The sequence below is a fragment of the Gopherus flavomarginatus genome, chromosome 5 (assembly GCF_025201925.1).
Source record: "Gopherus flavomarginatus isolate rGopFla2 chromosome 5, rGopFla2.mat.asm, whole genome shotgun sequence".
Taxonomy (NCBI): domain Eukaryota; kingdom Metazoa; phylum Chordata; order Testudines; family Testudinidae; genus Gopherus; species Gopherus flavomarginatus.
Window position 1 is genome coordinate 51,069,713 of NC_066621.1, and position 20,826 is coordinate 51,090,538.

The following is a 20,826-nucleotide window of genomic DNA, read 5'->3' on the forward strand; positions in this document are numbered from 1 at the left end:
TTTTTTGTAATATATTAAAAATGCTCGAAATCAAAACAAAAGGTTTTATGGTGTGCCCAACAAAACAACGTTTTACAAATATTTTGATTCACTGAACTTGTCAAAAAAACCCTTCATTTTTGTTCCCACCAGAAATTATTTTTTTCTTCAATTTTTCAGACTTGCCAGGGAAAACTGAAAAGGCTATTAGTTGTCCCGCTCTGGTCATGAGGCTAATTAGAGACACAGCTAGTATATGAAGCTAGGGCTAGCATGGGTCTAACTGGAGACATGGGGCTTAGAACTGAACATAGGGTTAGCAGGGCTTTAAACTAGCAGCTACTGGGGTGAGTGTTAAAGAATCAAACCCTGCACATATGCTCAAAACATGTAACTGAGACTCAGCGTAGCTTGAAGGTAAAGAATCAGGGCATCAAGGGCCGTAAGGAGCAGCAATTCTTCTATTGCCTGTAGGCCAATACTAGAAAGCTGGGAAATAAACAGGAGGAATTAGAAATGCTCATTTTATAGAAAAAAATTGATGACTGGTGTTATTGAAACCTGGTGGGAGGAGTCACATGACCAGAATGTTAAAATCACTGGATAGCCTATATATCCTTGATAGGGTACATGTCTACACTTTGAGCTAGGGGTGTGATGCCCACAGACCTCAGGTGGGTTTGATCTTGGCACAGGTAGGCTGTGCCTCCAGTGTCACTGCCCAGGCTCCCACAGCTACATTGCTATTTATACTCATGCTAACGCTCATCAAGATAGTGTGAGTATGTGTATATGAGCTAGGAATCACAACCCTAGCTCATAGGGTAGGCTTAGTAAGAAGGGGAGGGAGTGACACACTACATTAAAGATACTATTGCCTACTTTAGAGTTACTGACAATTCAGAAGGACAGGAACAGGAATGATTATGGACCAATGTACTAAGTGATAAACCACAAGAATTATATAGATAGACACAGACACACACACACTTGGTGCTTTAATACAGACAATTCCCCAAAGCTGACAGTTGAGTAAAACTAAGTGGGAGGGGAGGAAAAATTTAAATATCAAAATGTGAGTGATCATTAGCATATGTTTAAGAATGCTTTATTCAATGCCCCCAGCAAACCCACAATTCCACAAGAAATTATATATATTGAAGAAAAGTAGTTATATATATATGTGACTACTTTTCTTTTATATATATATTTGTGTATATATATACACACACACACAAGGACAATGGAAATGTTGATAACAATGAATACAAATGGACAATCAGGAAATGCAGATGATTGACAAGGGAAGTTCAAGGTATAAATGAAAAAATGTACGGCCAGTAGAGGTAAAGATTTCCTTCTTATTGTCCTTAAATATACTAAAACAAACAAAATCCTAACATTGGGATAGATCTGGTAATATATAAGGATGATAAAATTGTCAATTATGATGTAGAAAAGGCAGAAGTATTCCATAAATATTTGGAAAGAAGCAAGATGATGCCTTCATGCCTTGCAGTGATAATGAAATACTTTCTATTCCATCAGTAACCAGGGACGATGTTAAACAGTAGTTATTAAGGTTAAATGGTTAACCAATGGATCTAAAAGTAATTGTGAATGGAGAATCATCACCATCTTGTTAAGGAAAGTGGCATTCCCAAGGTATCTGTTCTTTGCCCCATGGTATTCAATATCTTTGTCAATGATTTGGAAGAAAATATAAAATTATTGCTGATGAAATTTGTAGATGACACAAAAATTGAAGGAGTGATAAATAATGATGTGGTCAAGTCAGTTCTAAAGACCAATCTGGATTGCTTGGTCAGATGAGTTCAAAGTGCAATACTATAACTAAGTGTGCGGGCTGAGGTGAGGTAGGGTGGGGAAGGGAACGCATTCCTTGGATGCATAAGCAGAGGAAAATTAAGTAGAGACAGAGAAGTGGTATTACATCTGTATCCAGCATTAGTGAGACCATTACTAGAATACTGTGTCTAATCCTGGTATTCGTACTTCAAAAAGAATGTTGAAAAATTGGAAAAGGTTTAAAAAAGAACTACAAGAGTGATTTAAGGTCTGGAAAATATACCTGATAATGAACTAATTAAAAAGCTCAGTCTATTTATCTTACCCAAGAGAAAGTTTAGAGGTGACCTGTTTGCAGTTTACAAGTATCTTTATGGGAAAGGGAGTTCTGATAGTAGATGGTTCTTTAATCTAGCAGAAAAAGGTATAACAAGATCCAGTGGTTGAAAGATTATTTCTAGATTGAATTTGTCTAGCTTTAAACACAGATTTTTAACAGTGACAGTAATTAACCGTTGGATCAATTTACCTAGGAATGGGGTGGTTTCTCCATTACTTGAAGTCTTTAAATCAAGACTGGATATCTTTCTAAAAGAGATGCTCTAGCTCAGACTGAAGTTATGGGCTTGATGCAGAAATTACTGCATGAAGTTCTATGGCCTGTATTATGCAGCAAGTCTGTTCTGGCTTTAACACCTATGAATTAATGAACATGCAGATTTTTACACATGGGAAGAAGCTGAAATGAGTGCAGAGAGCAGAGGACCTAAGAAAAGAAATTGGAAAGGGAGAATGGAAGGGCAAAATAATGGACAGAGAAGAAAATAAGCTGATAGAAGACAGGTTTATGGAAATAACATCATAAATTCCCAGCAGGTGGCACTGTGCTATGAAATTGCTCCTGCACATACTTTTGGAAAGTGTCTTACTGCTTATAGTGGAAGGCAATTTCTGCTATCATTTTCCTTCGCTGCCGGTATGCTTGGTCAGAGAACCCCTGTGACAAAAGGGAACAGAAAACAAGTGTTTAAGTTAATTAACATTTCACACAGGAAAGTTCTCTCATTTCCTGCACTACCACACACACACTTATATATAGGCCCTATAGTGGTGGAGATATACACACTCACATATTAGCAGTTAGCAACTGCCCCTCGTTACAACAGAGGCCCCTCCTTTCATACCCATAGGTAACTCCTTTCCCCATCTCAAAGTGAGAGCTTCGTATTCTCCTTCTAGGTGGAGGAATTGGGCCCTGTTCCAATCCAATGTATGTCCTGTCTATTCATTTTCTGAGAAGCCAGGTCCTTCAAGCCAAACACAAGACATCTCTACTCTTTCTCTGGGAAGCCAATTCTGAAACAGAACCAGTTAAAATTTGGGCTAGATAACCATGAAAATTTCCTCAGAAGTGAGATCTTTTGGACTGAGGAATAATCTCCTTAGGAATGTAGTAGAAGCCCATCTCTTGATCAAACTAGACTAGACAAAGCACTGAGGAATACATTGTCCTGCAGGAACTAAACCTTTGCCGGCTACAGGGAGATAAGCAAAGTGGGATTACAAGTGGAGCTAGGCCAGAAATTGTTTTCCTATCCTAGGAAAATGTTTGACATTTTAAAAATCTTTCCTTTCCCAATTTGGATGAAAAGTCAGAATCTCAAAAATATTCATGAGCTGACTATCCCACAAAAGTTTTAGTTCGAGTCTATCAAAACAGTTCCTTTTGATTTTTGATCTTTTTGTATTTCAACATTTTTTGAACGAAAATGGACCCTTTCCTGAAAACAGTTATGGTTTTGCAGAATCAACATTTTCTGATAGAAAAATATTTTTGTCAAAAAATTCCCAACCAGTTCCAATCACCAGTGATTTCCATTTCTCTGTTTCTGTTGGAAGACACATGGCTAGAAAGTGAGGATACGTCTGTATGCACCAACTCACCGGGTGATCCAAATCCAAGTCTGGGTCAAACTTGGTGACCAAGTGGTGACACTTGTCCAGTTCAGAGATTTTTCTTGGAAACCAGTAAACTGTAAAGAGAAATAAGACCATAGAAGTGAACATTGAGCTAAGTATAGCTCAATCCAAATGAAGGAGATAAGGTCATAGCACACACATGACCTGATGTGGAACATGCATAAACACATGACCCCTCAATTCCAAATGATTTAATTGCACATGACACCACTGTGCTTCAATGGCTATACTCCATGACTGCCCATGATCCCTTCCTATGGTACACCTATCACACAGCCAGACATAATAAAGTGACCTCCATCACATGAGCAAACATGACTTTCCTTTCAACCTCCCGGCACAATGATATTTTCTGTTACTAGGAAACCAGTAGGAAAAAAAACTGGCTTTCACTCATAGCAGCTTCACCCTCCCAAGGATAAGATAATACGTGGTCATGTAAGACACCTAGGATCCTGCATGACCGCCCCCCCCACCTCTGACTGCTTCTGTTGATGAAGCTCAGGTACATCAAGGATTAGGTGGTAGTGGAACAAATCCATTTTACCAGCCTTCCCAGGCTTGTGTGTACACAGGGAACCATCATCCAATGACTTGGACCAGGCTATTCACCTGCATCGCTAGGTCAGAGAGAGATGATGCAGCACTGATCAGCTAACACTGAAGGGATGGAATTACAAGGAATGCAGGGAAATAATAATGGCCCCAGATTAGCAGTGTGATACCCAGACCCCAGGCACATGATCTTCTGATGCCAGGTACAGTAAGGAAAGCCCCCATGACTGATCATCATCCCCATCATCTGCTCTCCTTTCTCTTTGTATCTGTTGGGCACAATCAGCCAGAGTTGTTCCCTATCTAGCCCAAATATAAAGTCCAAGACAATATCATGTTTAAATCACTAGCCAATTTTTGGCATGCTGGCATCTCACCAGGAAAAAATTAAAGCTCTTATTGACTTTTCCTGATGAACTTCCAGGGCTACCTTACCCTTACCACCCACCTAATGGCTGCTCCAGGAATCAAAGCTGGGAGGAAGAGAGAAATCCTCTGACTTTAGTGATGTATCAAAGTAGAATTATTGCTCAACTAGAAAGGATTCATTTTACTAATCCTTAGAGACACGCAATTGGTCACTAGCGTCTCACTGGTGTAGAAAGAGCACCCTTCAAACGCACTTGGGGTTACTGACTCATTGGTAGAAAGATCAGAAATGTAAAATAGACAACTGGCTAGAATAAGCAGGGTGGAAGCTGTACAGTACTAGGTATTAGGCATTACATTTCTAATCCTGTTGCTCTTTGGACCTGGAAGAAGGAATCCAACACCTCTTGAAAAGGGAGAAGGTGAGAGAAAAGATGAGATCTGAGGAGCTTGCTGGGAGGAATATTCTAGTCTAGTCTAGTCTATTCAGATCCCTGGCATGTGAGTGCTGAAATCCCCTTGCCACAGTTTCTAAAGTTCAATCTTCATGTTAGACTTGAAAAAAAAACAACAGCTGCAAGTTCCTTACACTTGTCTTCCTTGGTGCTCCTCACATCTTCTGACATCCTTCTGATGGAGCTCATGAGAGTGCTAACGTCAGAGCTATGGACTTCACACCTTACAAAATATTCCAGCTCAGTGGTCCCTGCCCGAGGCTTCCTGCTGGGCCTTGTCTCCAGGTGGTGAATTTTAGCTTCAAATGTCTTTAGAGGGTGGAAGAGGGGAAAGATATAATATAAAAATACAGGCTCTGATAACATTGCATTACAAACTTTCCAATGGGTGAAATTAAAGTGGAAAAAGTCCAGAAACACAAACTCTTTCCAGGATGCCTGCAGGGTAGGAGCATGGGTATTTCTGATCCTGAGCTAGGAACTCCTGAAATAAGAACATCCCTTTCGCATACTGTAACGTGAGTAGGTTGAAATTCTATGACTGAAACATTTTCCCATTACAAAATGCCATTAAATCTTAATGGACATTTTCTGCAAGATTAAAACATATTTTGTAATGTCAAAAATTTTGCCCAAGAAATTGTGAACCATTGTGACATATTTTTCAATTCTCCAATTGGGAAAAATGAAAATGAGAAAAATTATTTTGAAACAAAATGTCTCATTTTGAAATGGAGATTTGAAACAAATTTTGTTTCAATTTAAAATGTCAAAAATTAGCATTTCCTATTTGAAATTTTCAGAATTTTTTAAACTAACTTTTTCTGTATTTTGGCTTTTCACTCTGACACAGGTAAAAAGTAATTTCTAAATGGAGGCATTTCCTGTACATGGAATATTGCCCTCCTCAAACTGTGCTAATTGTTATCAAAGTGATGAGGCATCAATGTCAGTCAAGAGGCACAAGCTCTTAGCTTAGAGTGTGCAAACAAATAGCTGCAATTTGTTGTAGTTGCAGAACCTTATTACTTATGTTGAACAGCTGCAGTACACATAAGGAAGTGACATTCCACCAATACCTCTCTTAATATCTCTCAAATGCCTATTATGGGTGTGGATTTCAGCCACTATTACCCCAAAGGAAGCAAAACACGAAGTGAGAAGGTAGCTTTCATCTACCAGGCAGTGTCAGTCCTATGCACTGGCCAAGGTGCTGAAATAAAGACAGTGAAGAAACTGTCAATGCTATACATCATTTATGAGTCATCTTTTCTCTCTGAAGGAGCTACAGGGTCAAACACATTGAGTCGCTCTCTCTTTCCAACACACAGGCAGTTTTTCATGCTTTACACCCATCTCCACTGAATTCCTTAAGGATCTCATATTGTATCTCAGTCAAGGAAATTCCTTTACAGACTCTTGTCAAAAAAGCTATCAACATCTCTAAAAAGTAATATTAAGAACCACCACCTCGGTCCTTTCTCACCACCCATATGAGCCTGCAGGTCTGCATGCTACTTCCACTGTCTTCCCATCCCCTCTTAGCCAGGAAGCAATATTCTCACTCTAATCTCCAGCATGTTAACAAGTTGTGATACTGCTTGGCCATTGGGCTGGCTCACAGAGCACTGATTGGTTTAGCTTCCCTTCCAACACCTTGACTCTCGATACATGGTAGATCTAATAAGTAACTTCCTTCAGTTCCATTTTGAATTAATTACTAGACACTTATGAAATCATAAATACCTGGAAAGGTTCCTCCTTTGTCTCCTGCTATCTTTATTATCCAACAAAGGGAAGGCAGCAGCATCACAGGAGATCAGCCAGTATTCATGCTGCCATTAGAACATCTTGCTTCTTGAGAAGAATTTCAACTTGGCCTCATGCCCTACCCTCCAATCTCAGTTACAGAGCTAGGTGTGCTGCTGGGAAAATCTTGCGATGTATTGGAGAATCCCAAATCGCCCACTACGAGATTCCCAACAACCGGTATAATCTGGCATAACTTCATTGAAGCTAAATGGAACTAAGATGAGTTACACTAGGTGCAGATCATTCTAATTCTTTTATTAAATATGAAAGAGAGACCCCAAAAGTCAGACATCTTAACAGAGTTTAACTAGCTTATGAATTAGTCTGTTTCTCACTAGCAGCACTCAAGTGGCCCATTTTCTCTGCTGTCTCCAGACTAACTGAATGCAGGTGCAAGCTAGAATTTTAACTCAAGCTATCACATTTTTTTTGCTGATTCCCCAGCATTTGGCTATAGGAAAACAGACTTCATTTTAGAACATGGGCTGAAATGATTGATTCAGATGGAATAAAGGAGCCCAAAGAGTTAAAAGTGTTAACATGACCCTGGAAGTCTCCAACATTAAACAGTTTTCAACGGTTTGGTATTTATTAAAGATACAGAAAAGAAAGAGAAAGAGGTAAACTATCAGAAATTTTAAGTATTAAGTAAGGCTTTTATTCTAACATCCATTGTTCTCTTTCCCTTTAGAAGGGAAAAAAGAAGCCTTCTCTTAAAGTAGTTTAGATGCTATTATAGGTGGCAATATCTGTCTTTCTGAGGAGAAGAGCAGAAGTTAGTTGGGCTCTAGCTGTTACTGCTTCGGTTGTCAAAGTCTGATCCTGCTTCCTTTCAGACAAAACAAAATGGACGCAAGTAAAAGTGGGGAGAAAAAAGAACAGCAAAGATAGAAAATGCAGCTTTGTCTCTGGTGTTTAATCTTACTTGTGTCCTCACCAAGTGGGGAAAAAACCAAGCACAGCACATGGTCTTATTAGCTACTTCAAGACCCGGGAAACTTGTATTAACATCTGGCTGTCCCAGGCATTACTTTTAGCTGCCTTTCTGATCACAGGCTTACAGCAGCGAAAAAAAACAAGTTTGACCAGCCAAACCAGACTCTGATTAGACAGAAGGAAAAAATCTGGAAGCAGGTGGGGTGGCTGTGTGAAGGCTGGTGCCATGTGCAAGAAGATTTCACCTCTAGGTCACAGGATTGAGTCAAACCTCAGATTGATAACAACTGAGAGTTAATCTGATTGATGTTGAATGACCTATGTGAAATGAGTTTGGTGGCCTCAGTACTGCGGACAGGGCCGGTGCAACCAGGTGCTAGGATTTGGGGGCGGCATTTTCTTCAGCGGCAGCCAGATCTTCGGCCACCCCAGTCGCCACCAGTATTTAGGCAGATGGAGCTGGGGCAAGGGAGCACGGGGAGGGCTGCCTGCAGCAAGTAAAGCGGGGGGCACACAGGGGAACTCCCTGCCCCAGCTCACCCCTGCTTTACCTCCTCCCTGAGTACGCCATGGCTGCCTCACTTCTCCCGCCTTCCAGGCTTGCGGCGCCTAAGCTGATTGGCACCGCAAGCCTGGGAGGCAGAACAAATGAAGCAGTGATGGTGTGCTCAGGGAGGAGGCAGAGCAGGGGTGAGCTGCTTCACTTGTCCCACCTCCCAGGCTTGCAGTACCAATCAGCTTAGGGCTACAAACCTGGGAGGCAGGAGAAGTGAAGCAGCGACAGCATGCTCGGGGGGAGCAAGGGGGAGCTGGGGTGGGGGGTGCCTCAGGGCGGAGGTTGAGGGACCTGCCACAGGTGGGGCACCTCAGGGCGGAGGGGGAGAGCTGCTATGTGGAGGGGGTGTGCCTCAGGGCGGGGGCTCAGGGATGGGGGAGGGCTCAAAGTGGAAGTTTTGCCTAGGGCGCGAAACATCCTTGCACCGGCCCTGCCTGCAGACAGATGTTGATGTCATCATGCTTACTTCCACAACTGGCATCTCAGTGGGGAATGACTACTGAAATAATATCAGTCCTAGAGGTGGTCCCTCCAGCTAGGGCAAAGGGGAAGCGTAGAGGGATGCTATGGGAAGCTTGCTCTGCAGCTGCCCATGCTGTACCTGAGCACTGCTTGGTCTCCAGAGATATCAATTTGGTATCTTTCACCAGCAATTATTTCACTCAGAGATAAAGAGTGGAGAAGGGAGGTTGGCCCTTTGCATGCACAGAAGGGTTCTGATATATTCCCTGATGCAGGGAAATCTGGCCCTTGCAAACCCACTTCTCTGGGTGATGACCCAGTCTTTTCCGAATCTCTGAGTTCTTCAGTAGAGGAAAGGGTGTGATTTTTAGTTAATCAGAGGCAGAACAAGGAGAAGGAAAGGAGGCAATATCAGGAATAAATTCAATTTAGGACCATGTTTTTAAATGTACCTACCCACCTCTCTATTGCATTGTCCCCCAATAATCAATACCTTAGCATTAATCTGACAGCTCTGATTGCATTACCTATGCGTTGGCTGCATGCAACGCATACAGCAGAGTGAAACCAGCCTCCCTGCAGCCTGTTTCATGATGAGGCAAATGTCATTACACCCGTCCGTTTTCATATCTTGTACCTGCATCGCCAGAGGGATCTGAGAAATGAATCTTCCCCTGTTGTAACTTGAGATGCTTGTGGCTTTTTAAAAAAAAATCCTTCTCTGTGTCAAGCTGAGAGAGCGCTTCCGCTGAGATCGTCTCATGCAATGAGTAAATTGCCCCAAGATGAAGCAGGTGCCATTTGAATAAAAGCTACCCTGAGTTCTTGCCTGACTTTTTAAATTGTTCTCTGCTGCCTTGGAATATATTTTTTACACACACACACACACACACACACACACACACACACACACACACACACACACACACACACACACACACACACACACACACACACAGAGTGTAAAATAAATATCACCCACATCTACTAAGTGCAGGACTCTGTAAAATTCTCGGGATGAGAATCCCTTGGCATCTTATACCAGAGAAGTAGTAAATTGCATTTGAAATCTGTTGTTGATGCATTTCTGAGCCTTTTCTGACAGTCACAAACTTCCTGGAAAGAGAGAGCCACTGTGACCAAGACCAGCAGGGGTCTCAAATGCTTGCCTTGTGGAGCACTTCTGGTCCACAGATCCCACTGCAAAGGCAATATGCTACAGGAACACAGTGTTAAATACTATAAGTTGGTACATTTCTATCCTGCTTCCACAAGAGATGCAAGGCCACTTGTGGCCATTAAGATCCCAAACTGCTTTCCATAAGATTAGAGGAGGTGTCCTGATCAAATTTCAGTTTGAGTAATTACTAACTAAACTCTCCCCTCACACACACACACACACACAATTTCAACTGAATATTTTTTTTCTTTACTACGTGTCCTCAGCTGTTTTCAGTGTTGCTGTGTATTGTTAATGGTGGTCAGGTTTCACCCCCAGAAGTGGCTGAATTTCATTGGGGACTAAGGTGTTACACACATACACGCACATACTGACCGAATTCTCCTCTCACTCATACCACAGAAGATGATGGAATTAAACCAGTATAAATGAAGAAACTCAGGCTCATGATTTGTAATCTGCTTTTGAAAATTTCTGCATGAAAAGTACTATATAAATTCAAGTCATTATCTTTTATGACTGGTTAAATAAGCAGCACTTACCTATGTGAGCATCCATCCATGGTACCGATGTCATAGATAAAGCTACTTTTGACTGGGAAAGCCCAATTATTTACCATCTCCCTATGCAATTGTATACAGTGGTAAGAAATGCTTCTTGTCATGGGCATATTCAGGATGCAGTAATGAAGGAAATCAATGCAACTTTTGAAAGTTTATGGATCAAACTCATCCCTGTGGTAAGTAGGTATATTTGATGGGCACTATGCTGATTTATGCCCATGCTGAAGCTGGTCCAGTCACTTTGGCTGAAGTTCAGTGGGGATATGATTCAGAGATGGGCAGAGCTTTGAGCGAGGGGGTGACTGAGGCTATGTGAGGGAGCTGCATGGTTCGTCTGCAATCTGTCCAAACTCTGCAGTCTCTGATGTGTTTCAGGGAGTGCCATAAAGGTGGACAACAGTGCAGGGTGCGGGTCATTAGCGGGAACCATGAGAATCAGAGGTGAATACAAATCCACAGTTGTTTATACTTTAGTTGTGCTGGGTACTGGCTCACTCTGGGCAATGTTCAATCAAAGGCAAGCCCAGAGCCTGGAATTACAACCACAACATTGTCAGGCAAGGGGTATGTCTCATTTATATTGGTTTCTCTGGGAAACAGCGTGATAGAGACACCAGTAAATGAATCGAGTGTACTACTTAAGTTAATGTAACCATCAATATTTGAATTCATCCAGTTAAGCCCCGAAGAATTAAATCAATAATTCATATTAGGTAGGCTTTAAATTAGACCTTTATCCAGTTGAATTTTGGTGAGTTGGCAGTGTTCCCCCAAGCTACAGTAACAGACCTTCCACCCACATCAAATGCAGTATTCATTGAGCGCAGTACAGGAGGTTAGTCGCTCACCTCAAACACTTTAAGTGCATGGGATAGCGATGAAGTCTTTGCTCCCTTAAGCATGAAGAAAAGGTTCAACATGGCCTTCCCATCTTTCTCCTCAAAGACAATTGTTTCTATGGACTCTGCAGCATCAGTGGCGGCGGCTGCTGCTGCTGCTGCTGCAGCTTCTCTCTCCTTCCGTGCATCTTCGATGAGGCTCTGCCGTCTACCGATGAATCGTGGAGACTGGAAGGAGAGCAGAGTTAAAAAGCAGCAATCTTCTCCTTAAGACAGCCGAGGAACAATGGGATCCCCATTGTAACATTCCTTCAAGGACTAGCAGAGAACAGCTCTTATAGGAGTCAACTAGAGCAATCTGGCTCTGCAAACCTCAGTCAGGGTCCAGGCTCTTTTCAAGGTTCTGAATTTGGCAGCAAGTGTAGTCAGGCAAGAGTGTATTTCTTAGGCTGAGCCTAGATTTTTGCTATGGGCACTATGGATTCTATTGTTTTCATGTGTTGGTTCATGATAAAGAAGCTTCTTTTAGCACTTTGAGACACATTGATTTAAACCCTGGCCTCTACTGGAGGCAGAAGTCCGGATCTCACAAATGCCTACTGCAAGGAGCTGAATACCTTCAGCTCGCAGTGGTTTCATTGAGAATCACAGGTTCCCAATGCCTTACTGGGCTAGTCTCATAGAATAGAATATCAGGGTTGAAAGGGACCTCAGGAGGTCATCTAGTCCAACCCCCTGCTCAAAGCAGGACCAATTGCCAGACAAATTTTTGCCCCAGATCCCTAAATGGCCCCCGCAAGGATTGCACTCACAACCCTGGGTTTAGCAGGCCAATGCTCAAACCACTGAGCTATCCCTCCTCTCATGCTGTGGTAGGTTCCAGTGCAGAGGGAATATGCCAATCCAGCCACCTTTTACTTATGATCCTTTTATTCACTCCCATCGAAACCAGATCTTGGGCCCCATTCTCTGTTGATGTAATTGGGCTAGATCCATTTCTACCAATAGAGAAATTGATATGTCCATTTTTGGTGTGTACGTGTGTGTGTCTTTTGTGCATTCCCAAACACTGAGGCAGGGGTACGTCTGTGGAGGTTTTTGTCCTGCAAATAGCATCTTTTATAGGCTCCCTTGGTTGTCTTTTTTTTTTTTTTAAACCACTCTTATCAGAAATAATAGTTTCAAATCCATCTGAAATGGCCCTAACTGGATTATAAGAGAGCGAGATGGTCCATCTGTAAACTCCCACCAAGCTTGTGTCTACTGCTCATTATGGGATCATATATTCGTGATGTTTTGTTTGGTCTAACCGAAAAAGCTGTAAATCCATCCCAGCCACGACTAGTCAACCTGGCCTCAGCACACTGCTGGTAATATACCTCCTTCCCTGGGCAAGACTTGGCAAAAGAGTACAAATAGGCTAAGCAACAAAATAAAACCAAACTGAATCTTCACCCCACATTTGAAATGCTCTTTATTTTTGTGCTCCCTGATTGCGGGGAAGAATAAAAGAAGAAAAGTTGTTTCAGCTGTTCTGGCCAGGCTGGAAACAGGAAGAATTGTGAGCTCTTGAGAAAACCTGTTCCCAGCCCAGGTTTGCAGGCATAAGAGGTTTGTCTAGTTCAGATAAGATGGCGACAATAACCCAAACTTTTGGGTGCTTTTCCAAATGGAAACTTTTATTTGTATGACAGTAGCACATTCAGGCTCCAATTCAGCTCAGGACCCAATTGCGCTAGACATTTTAAAAGCACAGTAAGAAAATCCCTACCTTATAAAAGCTTCCAATCTAGATGGACAAGGCAGACAAAGATTGGGAGAAGTGAAATATTATCCCTATTTTAGAGATACGGAACTGAGGCACAGAGAGCTTAAGTAGCTTGCCCAAATTTGCACAGGAAATGTGTCACAGAGCAGGAACTGAAACCAGTTCTTCTGAGTCCCAACTCAGGACCTCAAACACAAGCCCTTCTTTCCTCTTGTACTGAAAAATCTCTGAACTTTTTGAAGTTTGCCCACCCATAGTTCTTCAGATGTGTTGAATATGCCAACAGGAGGACTAGTAGAGATTAGTCCTGTGTACAATAAACAGTCAGTGAATATTTTGCTCCTCTACAGCTGGGTATATGTGAGCTTCCTTAGGCGGGTGGTAATACTAAAGTCTGGTTTTAAAGCTTTATAAAATCTCTCACTTCCTTTTTCTCCCCACCTACTCAAATGCCTTTATTTAATTAGTAGAGCTAGGTGCAAACCTCACTCACCTGTTGAAAAAAGGGTTCTTAACAATTTTCAAAGCATTGACCTTCCATTTGCTTTCATAATAGAGAAATTTTCTTTCTCATTGATAACCTGTGGTTTTTTCCTTCAAAAAATTGAACATTTTCTACATCACAATCGGAAGTTTTCAAAATTCAAACAAAAAAACCCTTTAAAACTGTCAAAAGAATCCTACCGTATAACTCATCCTAACCACTCCCCCAAACCTGATGATGAATGATGAAAACTGAGCATGACAAAAAGAAGACATGACTTACGAAGAAACACAGAGAAGACTAACACCAAGAGACTAAAACCCAGATGGCTACATTTTTCAGTTAGTTTCCATTGAAAATATTTCAAAAATGTCCATAACTCTTCCAAAAGGTTTTGAGGAAAAATTAAAAAAAAAATTCTACAAAATTTAAACCAGCTCAACCATTCACCTTTTTTTTGTATTTTTAATTTCCTCCACTTACCCAAGTGTATTTTCTTTTAAAGTCATTCGTGCATCTTGTATGCAGCCAGTCTCAAAACTTTTCTCTCACATTTTAAACATATTCATGTTACGAAATGAGTATTCACCCATGAAAGCTTATGCTCCAATACGTCTGTTAGTCTATAAGGTGCCACAGGACTCTTTGTTGCTTTTTACAGATCCAGACTAACAGAGCTACCCCCTCTGATATTTTAAACACAAGCACTTATATAGTTTTCTGTGTCGCATATTTTTATACACCAATCCATGCACCTACCCCCAGTACTTTTTATTATAGATTCCCTTATAGCATGATATTTGAAGCTTGTCACACATTTGTTCCTTGCAGTATAAAACACACACGTTTGAACAAATAATCACTGGTTATGTGCATGATCAGGTCCACAATGGGTATGGAGGACATGTGTCCATGTCCAAACAGAAAACTCATTTAATAAATATATTAGGTCTCAACTGAAGAAAGCATCCCCATTTAGGAAGCAGTTAAGCATGGGTTTAAATCCCATCAGAAGTGCTTAAAGTTAATTAAATTAATTTAAACTTCCCATGATAGATGGAACAAACACCCCGTGCAACACCCACCATCTGTAACAAATCGCCTCCTCAATGGTCCACGTCAAGCAATGCTTTAACAGAAAGATGCATCTTGCCCTGTGTCCTGAAGTTCAATAGACTTTAGCTTTGGCTTAGTAGAGAAAAAGAAAAAGAAGGAAAGAACCGTGCATGACAGATATAAATCATAGAGTCTAATGGACAACTGGAAAGGGCTCTGAAAACATGATCATGTGTTGTATGAAAATCAGAATAGAATAAGCAGATCAGATCATTGATAAACATCCACTTGACACAAGTTGCTTCCATTCGGTGAGTTATGCTGGCGGTCAGTCCCCAACATAATTAGACATCGACACACAGATTTGATAAAACTTACTACATGACACCTCCTCCTCTGCATGATTAAGGCTGGCTTTACGGATGTGCAGCAGACTGCACTGGATCGAAAGGGAATCAGTTTTTTGTTTCCCTTCCTCCTTTACATCTGGCTACTAGAAAGAACTGTAGGATCATCCTAGCACCTGGCAGGCAGTCACCTACTATATCTGGGTAAGTTAACAAGATACCGGATTTTGTTTGGGAGGGTCTGGGGGAGGTAATATTTGCCTGCCATCTCCACAGCTTACTCTATTGTCTGTTTGCTAGCTTTCCATCATGCTGGTCTCTCTCTCTTTACCCTCCTCTTTGCTATTTTTTTAGAATGTTATTTACTCCCAAAGGGCTTAAGTTATAACTCAGTACAATTGCAGAGAGTTTTCATTACCAATTGCAAAATTGAAAAAAACAAACAAAATTGATTCCTCTTTCCACACTGACTGTTCTCCCATTAATGCTTGTTTTTTTTAGAAGACGTTGAAAGATATGTTTTGATTCACCTTGCAGATTAGTTCATCTCATGTATTTTAGAATTCTAACTACAGTAAAAACATTACTTTTGTTCTGTTAAGCATCAGGTTGCTTCTTCTGGACTAGATTGTGAATCCATGATTGACAGTTTGTGGTACTTTACTCCTCCAACAGCCCCTTTAAAATTGTGGCAACTCAGCGGGATTACTTGGTGTGAATAAGGATGCCAGAGTATGGCCTTCTGAGTTTGAGTAACCACAGCAATTTAGCTTTCTCCCTGCTTATAATTTTCAAGAATCTAGGAAACAGAGAGGATTTTACTTGTTAAGAACATTTACTACAGCCTAGCATAACCTACCAATATTGTGTCATTATTTCCTTTTGCCAGTTTAGCTTATTTTGTTCAGGAACTGATACAAACAATATTAGCAAAAGCACTTTTTTTCTGGTATAAGCTGCATCTCCTGTAAGATAGTTTGATGGTACAGTTATACCGTCAAACCCTTTTTAGTGTAGACAAGGCTTAGATCCTCAATACTTTGAGACCAGCACTGTCTTTTCGTTCTGTTTTGTACAGTGCCAAGCACAGTAGGGTCCTGGTGCATGATCATCATCATAATAAAGGAGATGCAACAGCTCCTTTAGAACAGAGTGAGTATGTGGGACAGGGAACAGATCACTGTCAGGATTTTAAAACACTGAAACAAGATGACAGCTTGTCCTAGACATACAGGTCCAGATTTTTAAAACTATATAGATGTTGCTTCGGTCAGCATCACAACACTTAAAATGATTAAGGAATCTAAATCTCACTTTCAAAAGGGATTTAGGCACTTAGGAGTCTAAATTCATCAGTTGGCTCTGAGATTTAGACTCTTAAGTACCTAAATCCCTTTTGAAAAAGAGATTTAGATTCCTAAATCAGTAACATGTTGCGATGCTAGGCACAGCAACATTGAAATAGCTTTGAAAATCTGAGCCACACTCAATACATAGCAGAAATGCAGAGGCTGAGCCTCAGTTGATATAAATCTGATTAATGAATAATGGTAACGTGGAAACCTTCCGCTAAAGGTGCAGTAAAAAGGATAAACTAAAAAAGGAAAGACAGAGTCTTAAATGTGCATTTCAGATTTGCCATCTGTTATTAAAGCCTAACAATTTCGTTCTGAGCTTTTCCAAGTCCCCTTCCCTTCGAAGGCAACTGTGTTTTGAAATAATTTGATGTCTGATATAAGCTTCTCAGTGCCGAAAGTGGAGTGAAAAAGGTGCTTGTGGGGGGAGTGGGCTACCATAATCCAGGAGCAGCAGCTTTGGCAAAACAGTACTTAAAGTGCTCCCCCCAAGCAGTCCAGCTCAATTTTTAAATGAGCATTTGGGTGGAGGGAGAGATATACTAAAAGGGACAAAAGGTGACAATCGAACACAATTTCATTCTGAGCTTTTCTAAACTCTCTTCCCAGGGTGCCATGAAAGAGACAGTATTGCTATCACTAATACACCTGATAAATAAGACCATTCAATGTCACATTTGTCATTTAAAGACTAAATACTCATATGAATTGTATAACAGGATCAAATAAACGCCCCTTCATTGTCATCTCCTGCTGTTACCTTAGACAGAGGGGTGTTCATTTGACTGGCATTCTGGAAAGTGCCAGTGTTCTAAGAGTTCACTATATGCCCGCCCAAGCACTCTTTTGCTGGAACAAGTTGCATCTCTACTTAACGGGTTCTAACAGTTAACTACCTTGTCATTCACTATGTGCCAGTCGGAAAATGCCAAAGTGAGATGTGGAAATTCCCATGGTTTTCTATGATTGCATAGTGCAGAAATCATGCTTACCTCTTCATTTCCTAACTCTCCTTCCCTTCTTTCCTAGCATGCCACAGTGTCTGGGAAACTTTTTTCTTGTTTGCACAGTAGTTGATTTTACAAAATACACAGCACTGCAGAGTGCGGAGGCAAGAGTGGGTCAGCAAAATACAGAGAGCAGAGAATGGAAAGTTCCATCCCCTGCAAATAATATATCAGAAGTCAAATCCAGTTTTACACACAATATTAAACAACAATTGGATTAGATGACCTCATCTCTCTTTTCTTTCCATGTCAAATATCGGTGATTCTGGAAATGTCCTTTCTATCCATGTCTCATATCTGTGGTTCTGGAAAGTGGTAGGAAAGAGGGGAGCTTTAATTTAGGGGGTGAATTTTGTGGCGAAGCTCTCATGTGACTCGGCTAGGGAAAAAGGCTGAACAGTAACTGCTAGGAAAAGCTGAAGGATATTTAAAACACATATATATGCTACAGTATAGACAAACTCTAAACTTATGTGAAATCTCGATTTTCAGTACGTACTCTTTGCACACAGTAAGATCCATTTAAAAAAACTTTACAATCACCTACCTACTGGTATTTGGGACAAACTACATAAGGCACTACATTGAGTTTGCCAAATGCAGGTGCTAATCAAAGCTATCACTTGAAATCCTATAGTGCCCTAACTGTGGGGCATTTGGAAGTTGTTCCAGACAGCTGATTGCCTACTGTAACAGTCAGCCATCTAGCAGAGAGGGAGACTGCCACAAAAAGGGACAAACTATGCATTAAAGGTTTGATCTGACAGGATGCTGCATGTCTTATCATCTCATTGGCTTTAATGTCTCCTAGGGACATCAGTTGGCACTAAAGGACAAAACTGTTTTTAACTAAAACGCCCTGCATGTCCCTAGTGCCAGGCCAACTGAATCGGTGTATCTGAAACTCATCTGGACTGGATTCACATTTTAAAGGTAGTTTAAGACTCAGCATGAAGTATTGTTTTCCCCTCACTTATAGTTATATTGCATGTGGGATTGTTCCACACACTGAGCGGATGGTCCTAAATCTCTGTGGGTGGAAGCAGACCCTGCAGTAATTACATAGGAACAGTTAGCAAGTTTGCCTGAATTCCCACCACCTTGTAGCTTCACTGGAAAAAAGACATACATCTGTTTTCATTCAACTGGCAAAGAAGAACGCTTTTTGGCTTAGTGCCGTAAACTTAAAACCTAGAGAGTATATAGATTTTCAAAGTGCATTTTTACCCTGGGGATTCCTTGTTAACCTTGTTTTCGCTCTATTGGTCATTCCAATTTAAGAGGATGGTTTTATTATATTATTAGGATTATTTGTTTTCTGATATTTATATTTATTGTGTATTAGTTTGTGTGCATGAATGATTTAGGCTGGATTTTATTTATGATTTGCCAACCCTGAGTGCCTAGATGCCTGGGTGCAGTGATGCTTTAGAAATAAAGTCATTTTGTTAGTCCATCTAGCTATAGTTACAGTCCCTTGTGCAGCTTTAGCCATTCTGGAGATTACTGGATGGTGGTGGTAGGGTGGGAGGGTTCTTACCATGATGGCCTCGGCTTGCTTGGAGTCCAGCTCTGACACCGCCCTGCGGAAGCCTTTGGCTGAAGAAGTGGAGGAGTTGGGGGTTGGCATCCTTGCTGTCGTACTGGCTCTGCTCTCAGCTTTGCCTCTCCTTGCCAGGCTTTTATAGGGCAGGTCTGACGTCAAAGACCCTTTCACATCCCCCTCGCCTCCCCTTCCCCACCTCCCTCCCTTTAGCCTGAGGGGGAGAGAAGAGGAGGAGGAGGGGATGTGGAGGAGAAAAACGCTTCTGTCCCATTAAATCTAATTGCTACAAAGATTGCAGACACCCTGCCTCTGCAAACCAGCCATCCGCCCTCCTCCTCCTGCACCCAAAAGCTTTTGCTCTCTGTTTCTCTTTCTCTCCCTCCTTGCAATGGAGTTCACGCCTTGGTCCTGTGTGTTTTATTCTCCCCCACTTTCTTCTCTAGTCTGGGCTACGCTGAGCTGAAGTGCTTTGATGCTGTAAAAGAATAAAACCAAGGGAGAAAAAGAGCCAGACCATTCTATCCTTTTTAGTCTGTAGCCCTACAGTAATGTAGACAAAATAATAATGAATAATAGAAATGAAATAGGACTTGGCATGCCCACTTTGGACCTGATTTTGAACTCATATACACCCTCGCTGATGTAAATCAGGAATAACTCTGCTGAAGTCAAGAGTCAGCTCTCCAGATGCAGTAAATAGGCACCACTCTCTTGACTTCAACATTGATTAACACCAGCTGAAGATCTGACCCAAAGGGGTCAGACTGGTGTAAAACCAGTGTAAATAAGACTAGACTCCTTGGGAAGAAAGGGGGAAGGTTTTTTTAAATTCAGAAGTCTAATTGGAACAATATGAGAAGGATTCAGGGTTTCGCTCTGTTTGGTGTAATTAGTCCAAAGCCAATGACTCGAAGATCCATGGATCTATGACGATTCACGCCAGCTGAGGGGCTGCCTCAGGGATTTGGTGCTGCTACAACTGCCTTTTTCTCTTGTGCAAGACTTATTGGAAACAACTTCTGATCATTTTAAAAAATGGCGTTAATGCTGTGTGCTGGCTTGCAAGCCTTAAGACTGAGGGCCAGCTAGTCTGAATGGTCATGGCACCATTGAAGTCAATGGCATTATGTCAATTTGCATTAGCTGAGGATGTGTTCCAAAAACCCACTCTTGTTAATAACATGGACCGCAGCAATGTAAGACTCATGTTATCTCCCTAACAGGCTCCCAACTTTGGCTGAGAGGCACCATCTTCAGTGGAGAGATGATAGGCTACTCTTGATGGCCTATTCGGTCCTTAGCCTCTCTACTAAACTGCCAAGTTGATGTCAGTGGCACTGGTGGTTGCTGTGTTGTGGTTGCAGATCTAGACTTAATAAGCTCCTTTTGTAAAGTGCTTGACATCTCTTGGCTGTTACAGTTTTGTTGTTTGTCACCTACTATAGTTAAATTGGAAAGTACAAACAGCATGACAAAACTGTATCACTGCACAGAGATATTTTTGATCAGCACATCAGCAGGTATACGGGAGCTCAGCTTCCTAGACATCAGAGTTATGTCAATTTACACCAGCTGAGGATCTGTCCCAATACTGAATACAAATAAATTTCAGCTGAATTTGTTCATTTTGGATTCTACTTAACAGCACTAAACACATGCAAATACCATTGTCAGAGGGTGAATTGCCCCTTTATGGGGGAGCAGGGTCCAGTGCACCTGTGACTCAATAGCTGCCTCTCAGTTGGGTTTAAATAAACACACCTGGGCC

The 20,826-nt window shown here is 41.4% G+C and overlaps 1 protein-coding gene across 1 annotated transcript in view; it reads right to left on the reverse strand.

Annotated features, from left to right (window-relative positions):
• Positions 1-19,147, reverse strand: part of TH (tyrosine hydroxylase) — a 32,556-nt gene extending 13,409 nt beyond the window's left edge. The window contains exons 1-5 of the mRNA XM_050953706.1: positions 19,053-19,147; positions 11,505-11,723; positions 5,282-5,456; positions 3,733-3,821; positions 2,718-2,785 (exon numbers count right to left, since the gene is read on the reverse strand). Of these exons, the coding sequence (XP_050809663.1) occupies positions 2,718-2,785; positions 3,733-3,821; positions 5,282-5,456; positions 11,505-11,723; positions 19,053-19,142 (641 nt within the window). The 5' untranslated portion in view covers positions 19,143-19,147. The remainder of the gene's footprint in view (positions 1-2,717; positions 2,786-3,732; positions 3,822-5,281; positions 5,457-11,504; positions 11,724-19,052) is intronic.
• Positions 19,148-20,826: the final 1,679 nt, after the last annotated feature.